The sequence below is a fragment of the Chenopodium album genome, chromosome 15 (genome assembly GCF_948465745.1).
Source record: "Chenopodium album chromosome 15, dcCheAlbu1.1, whole genome shotgun sequence".
Lineage (NCBI taxonomy): Eukaryota > Viridiplantae > Streptophyta > Magnoliopsida > Caryophyllales > Amaranthaceae > Chenopodium > Chenopodium album.
Window position 1 is genome coordinate 52,918,532 of NC_137848.1, and position 6,253 is coordinate 52,924,784.

The 6,253-nt window shown below is 33.8% G+C and overlaps 1 protein-coding gene across 1 annotated transcript; it reads left to right on the plus strand.

Annotated features, from left to right (window-relative positions):
• The first annotated feature begins 2,494 nt into the window (after nt 1–2,494).
• LOC145583386 (UDP-glucuronate 4-epimerase 6-like) lies at nt 2,495–5,126 on the plus strand. Its single transcript, XM_081640629.1, has 2 exons — nt 2,495–3,162; nt 3,823–5,126. Exons 1-2 carry the CDS (start codon nt 2,705–2,707, stop codon nt 4,712–4,714), a joined length of 1,350 nt encoding a protein of 449 aa, XP_081496755.1. The 5' UTR covers nt 2,495–2,704; the 3' UTR covers nt 4,715–5,126.
• Nucleotides 5,127–6,253: the final 1,127 nt, after the last annotated feature.

Below are 6,253 nucleotides of genomic sequence, written 5' to 3' on the forward strand. Positions count from 1 at the left end.
GACATAACATAATTATCACTTAGGCATTGCAATTTATATTCGGTTAAAAAATTAATAATATATATGGAGTATATGATGTAATATAATTTAATTTAATTAATAGAGTAATAGGGGGGACAAAATGTAGTTGGAAATTAGGAGTGTGAAAGAAGAGGAAAAATTTCAATGAAAACACGTGTTGTTCACATGGCCAGAAGATTTTGTAACACGGCTTCATATAGCTGGCAATGGTGCCTTAGCAGTTAGCCACTAGCATGATGCAAATTAAAGGTAATTAAGATCATTTGGCATGTAAATATGAGATTATTGTAATAAGAAATAAAATTTTCAATTATATATTATGAGCTAAAATAGGTAACAAATTATCTATTACAGTACCTTTTTATTTCAGGGGAACAAAATTTCTACTAAATATCACTCGTAAGTACTTTATAGCATTTTAGAGTAAAAACTTGTATTTATCATTTAGGGCCCGTTCATATTTACTGAACTGAACTGAACTGAATTAAATTGGATTGATTGGAGCTGAACTGAACTGAACGGAACTGATTGGAGCTGAACTGAACTGAGCTGAAATGAATATTTTATGAGAGAGGAAAATTAGGAGTTGAACTGAACTGAACCGATTGAAGTTGAATTGAACTGAACTGATTGGAGCTGAACTGAACTGAACTGAATTGAAATTAAAATGAAGTGAACAAGCCCTTAGTGAAATGTTTACATGCATTTGATGTTATTGTATGATCTGATTGCCTGAGCTATAAGCTACCTCAAGCAATAACATACATTTGGATCAGTTGGACATATTTATCTTTGAGTACATCCGAGTGCATAATTGTATGATCTAATCGCCTAAGCTACCTTATAATTACATTCACTTATATCAGTTCTTTTAGGAAGCGTAAATACTTCAACTTGAAAACGGACTCTTTTGGTTATTCAATTGGTGAGATACATGCTGACAATGTTAAAGTTAAGTATATTGTCATCATTTTTTTTATATATTATTTTTATTTTATTCAAATGAGCCACAAGAACAATATACAATACTTTGTACAAATGAGAGTGAGCTGCGAGATTGAGTTGGCGGCCTACTTAGTACTCCGTATTAATCACTAGGCCAAAACCTTATAGATAAGTCATCTTACTAAGTTTTTAGTGGTAGAGGTTTTGATTTAAAGAGGAGCAAGGGCTGCAAGGGTGACAAATTTGGATTGGATTTTACTTGGCTTATAGATTGCCTATATATGCTAAAAGCCTATAAATGATTGTGGACCATTTCCTTTAAATATTTTGTTGGTGAAAAAGTAGTGGAATACGAGTGAAATAAGTGTAGAGTAAACAAATTTATAAACAAAATATACAGCAGATTTTTACAAAATTGAAGATATTAATTACAATTCTCTATTAAAGACTAATTATTAATTTATTATTATGATATGTTATTTAATTTAGTACATAAATCACTTTTTACCAAAAAAAAAAAAAAAGTACTCTTACCTAAATATAAGAGTAAAAGATACATATAGAGTACGTCGTAATAATAAGGGTTTGTTCAGATTTACTGAATCGAGCTGAAGTGAACTGATTGGAGCTAAACTAAACTAAACTAAACTAAACTGAACTAAATTGATTAGAGCCGAATTAAGCTGAACTGAACTGAATTAAGCTGAAATGAATATTTTATGAGAGAGGAAAATTAAGAGTTGAACTGAACTGAACTGATGGAGCTGAACTAAACTAAGCTGAAATGAATATTTTATGAGAGAGGAAAATTAGGAGCTGAACTGAACTGAACTGAAATTAAGCTGAAGTGAATTGAATAGGCCCTTAGTGAGCAAATATTTTCTACATTTAAATGAGATAACTAGATTTTTATACTCCCTCTGTCCCCAAAAGTTCGACCCTATTGGCCTAATTTTATTTGCATTAAAATACCCAACAATTTACAATAATATTTATGCAAAATTAGCTTCCATATAAAATTTTGTTTTTTCATATATTTTTAATACTTTCGCTCTCTACTCTTTTACAAAATCCATATAAATTTATTTTTCCAATATATACTTTTACTTCTTTTTATTTAATTTTCTTAATACCCGCAAAATCAATTCAAAAGGGTCATTCTTTCGGAGACGGAGGGAGCAGAAAATTAACAGTGTAACCTAGATAATAGTTAGTTAAGTGTTACACTCCTTCATTTACTCCTCAAATCATCAAACTACTTAAAATCAATCGATCTTCAAGACTCTTATTAACATATGCTAAAATTTCTATACCTATCTTAACAATTTGTTGGTTTTTATTTTTAATAAAAGCCATTTTAATTAATTATTAATAAAAGCATAAAAGCACACACCATAGTTTGCATTTAGTGGTCTCCACCCAACCCAACCCCCTTATTTCTCTCTCCTTTTTTTTTTTTTTTAAATATTGATATTAATATTAATTACATTTATTTTTTAAAAATAATTTTCTCTTTCTTCCCTTCTCTCCTTTATATTTCTCATCCATTCTTCTCATTCATTCTTCAGGGCTAAATGATTCTCCATTCCCTCGTCAAATACTGAGCCCTTTATTTAATTTTTAATTTTTTTTAAGTATAAAACCAAAAATAAAAATTGATCATTTTATTTTCTCACATCTCTCAAAAATCATTTACAAAGTAACAAATTAAACATTATCTTTCCACACATAATACAATATGGCGTTTTCTCCAGACCTTAGCAAGAGCACAAAGCTAGAAAGGTACAACAGCTACCTACGGCGCGTGAACAACACTAAGCTATTAGCCGCCTCGTCGAAGCTCCTATTCCGAGTAACCCTCCTCGTGGCGCTCCTCCTCGTATTCTTCTTCACCCTCAACTACCCTATCGGCGGCGGCGGCGGTGACTCGCAGAATGCGTCAATCCACACGACGAGCCGATTCTTCTCGTCGGGATTTTACGGGACTGGCGCAGCCTGGGAGAAACAGGTGCGCCAGTCCTCAACCCCGCGGCGCCCTAACGGATTTTCAATACTCGTTACGGGCGCCGCGGGTTTTGTCGGCACCCATTGCTCCCTCGCCCTCAGAAAAAGGGGCGACGGAGTATTGGGACTCGACAATTTTAACAGCTACTATGACCCATCACTTAAACGGGCAAGGCAGAAGTTATTGTCAAGGTAATAATACATCCATTCATTTCACACCCAACTTTACAACATGTCAACATGCTTTTTTATTTATTTTTTTATTTTTTTGCACTTTATTCTACTAGCATAATATAACAAGAATATTTGATACTCTTTACTTGATATTTTATTCTATTCTTTTTTTTTTCTTTGCCTAGAATTAATAGCAAATTGATTGATTTACAAAAGATAATTACTCCGTCTCTATATATTGTTCCTACTTTGATGGTGATCGTTCTCGGTAAAAAAAAGTCAAAGTAGGATCTATCTTCATTTTTGAAGAAGGGAGTAAATGGTAATTTTAATGTGAATAACAAAGATCTATAAGAACTTGATTAGAGGCAATTGATTAAGTATTATAATTAATTATATTGATAGTATTGTTAAATTTCATTTCTTTCAATATTGGATTAGTGGTATACTCAATTGTAACTTGTTTAAAACTTATTAGACAAAATAATTACTGATTTTACTTATACTCCAATATTATTTTTAATTCAGATTAAACCATTCACCCATGTAATCCAAATTCTAAGCATTAAGAAAGATATATGCTGTAAATGATTTGTTATTATTACTATATATTTATTGTGAGGGACCAATAATATTATTTCCTGATTAAATTAATATATTTTTGAATATTTTATGTAGGAACCAAATCTTTATAGTGGAAGCAGATCTAAATGACACCCCAATGTTGAACAAGTTGTTTGATATAGTCCCATTTACCCATGTGCTACATCTTGCGGCTCAAGCCGGGGTGCGTTACGCTATGAAGAACCCTCAATCTTATGTACAATCCAACATTGCTGGCTTTATTAACCTCTTAGAGGTGGCTAAGGCCGCGGTCCCACAACCCGCGATTGTTTGGGCCTCCTCGAGTTCTGTTTATGGACTTAATAAGGATAATCCGTTCTCGGAAATGGACCGGACCGACCAACCGGCTAGCCTCTATGCTGCTACTAAAAAGGCTGGGGAGGAAATAGCCCATACTTATAACCACATCTATGGGCTTTCTCTTACTGGGCTTAGGTTTTTTACTGTGTATGGGCCGTGGGGCCGACCGGATATGGCCTACTTTTTCTTCACCAAGGACATTTTGCAAGGGAAGCCCATTAATATTTACAAGACCCATGATGGGACCGAGGTGGCACGTGACTTCACGTATGTCGATGACATCGTGAAGGGTTGTGTCGGGGCGCTAGACACGGCGGAGAAGAGTACCGGGAGTGGTGGCAAGAAGCGAGGGCCGGCTCAATTGAGGGTGTACAATTTGGGTAATACTAGCCCTGTTGGGGTTGGGAGACTAGTTTCTATCTTGGAAGGGTTATTGAATGTGAAGGCTAAAAAACATGTAATTACAATGCCAAGAAATGGAGATGTGCCCTTCACACATGCTAATGTTACCTTGGCACGTAAGGATTTCGCGTACAAGCCCACCACGGACTTGGCTACCGGGCTTAGGAAGTTTGTAAAGTGGTACGTTAGTTATTATGGTGTCCAACCGAAGGTAAAAAAGGATACTCCCTCTGAAGCCGAGTAATCAATCTAAGACGTTCATCTTGGTTATACGCCCGAATAGTTCATAACAAAGAACATGGGCACCTCTCTTTTTAATTCATTTAGATTTTTTATTTAATTGCTTAAGGGGATGGATGATGTTGTACTATAGATATAGAAACTTTTAAGTGTTCATATTATATAAGATTATTACTATTATTATTATAGGAAAAAAGGAAGGAGGGAGATTGATAAGTGTAGATCATGGAGAGGTAATAATGAAATTTGGATCCAACCAAAAAAAAAAAGAAAGAAAAATATTGTAAAGCCTAGATGATCTTGTTGGGGAATGATCTACTTCAAAAGTGGAGTAGATGATAAACCAAAAGTATTTGATTGTATGTCAAAGTCAATTTGGAATTATAACAGAAATGAAAGAACAACTATGACATCAACCATCTTTTCTCTTATTTTTTTATAACAAGTTATGGTCATTTCTACTTTTTTTACTCGTTGTAGTAAATAACATATGCACTCTTCTATTATTATGCTCGTACTTGACTTAAATAACTAGATCTTTATTGATTATCGAGTATCTAGTGCTTTCGAAGAAGTCTAGATTCATAATTGTGTATCACGACTCAATTAAAATCAAGCTTATTAGTTGCCCTGCCTCGTGAAACATGAGTTTACAAATCTTTGAACACTTCATAATATCTTTGTAAGTTGTTAATTTTAAGCATATCACAATTATAAAGCGATATTTACTCATAGTTTTGTTACTCTTCACTCCTTTATCTATCAAAATTTTGGGCTTTCCAAAAGTGTCCATTCTTTTTATCATGATTGGTAAACATAGTGGCAGCTTTTTGAGTGATTAGTAGTGGACTAAATTAGTGAAGATAACTGGTTGTTTGATCAAATTATTGATTGCCATTTGGTAGATGTGTTTGCCGAATAAGTCAAACTTAGACTGTCTTATTAGATCACCGACACTAATCTAAGGTTAAAAGCTAATTCATTTTTTTTTTTAATAATTATTTTGGGCATATGAAAGTGGAGAGAGCATTATCGCACTTACATACTTATTTTGGTTTTTATTAATCATTAAACTTAAATTTATAAACTTTCATAATAATAAGGTTATATGACTTATATTTGTTTTACATCTTAACCACCTGAATCATCCCTCCTCAAAGCCGCCCCTCGTTCCCTCTAGGTCTTCCTTGGGAGGGTTTTGTTCTAGTGCTTGACTAGGGTTTCCTTTTTGTAAGGTTTTTCTCGATTTCAATCGAGTTTTGTTTCTCTTTTTCGTTGTTTTTGTTTTCTGTTTCGTTGATTATGGCATCTCAAGACAATAATCTTTCGTTGATTGGTCTGAATAATGATGAGGAGGTTATTGACTCTGTATCGAATAGAAAAATAACAGAAGAGGTAATTGAGTGGGAGGATAATGGTGAAGACGATGAAGAAGCCCGAATTGAACTTGCGCTGGTTGGGAGAATCTGGACTAACCGTAGTGTGAATGTTAATGCTTTTATAGCAACCATGAAAGAAGTATGGCAACCTAAGCATGGTGTGG

Excerpts from the sequence above, each read along its gene's own strand:
- LOC145583386 (XM_081640629.1), top strand. The coding sequence starts at position 2,705 with ATGGCGTTTTCTCCAGACCTTAGCAAGAGCACAAAGCTAGAAAGGTAC. Across the intron at positions 3,163-3,822 it reads AGGCAGAAGTTATTGTCAAG|GAACCAAATCTTTATAGTGG; the intron begins GTAATAATACAT and ends TATTTTATGTAG.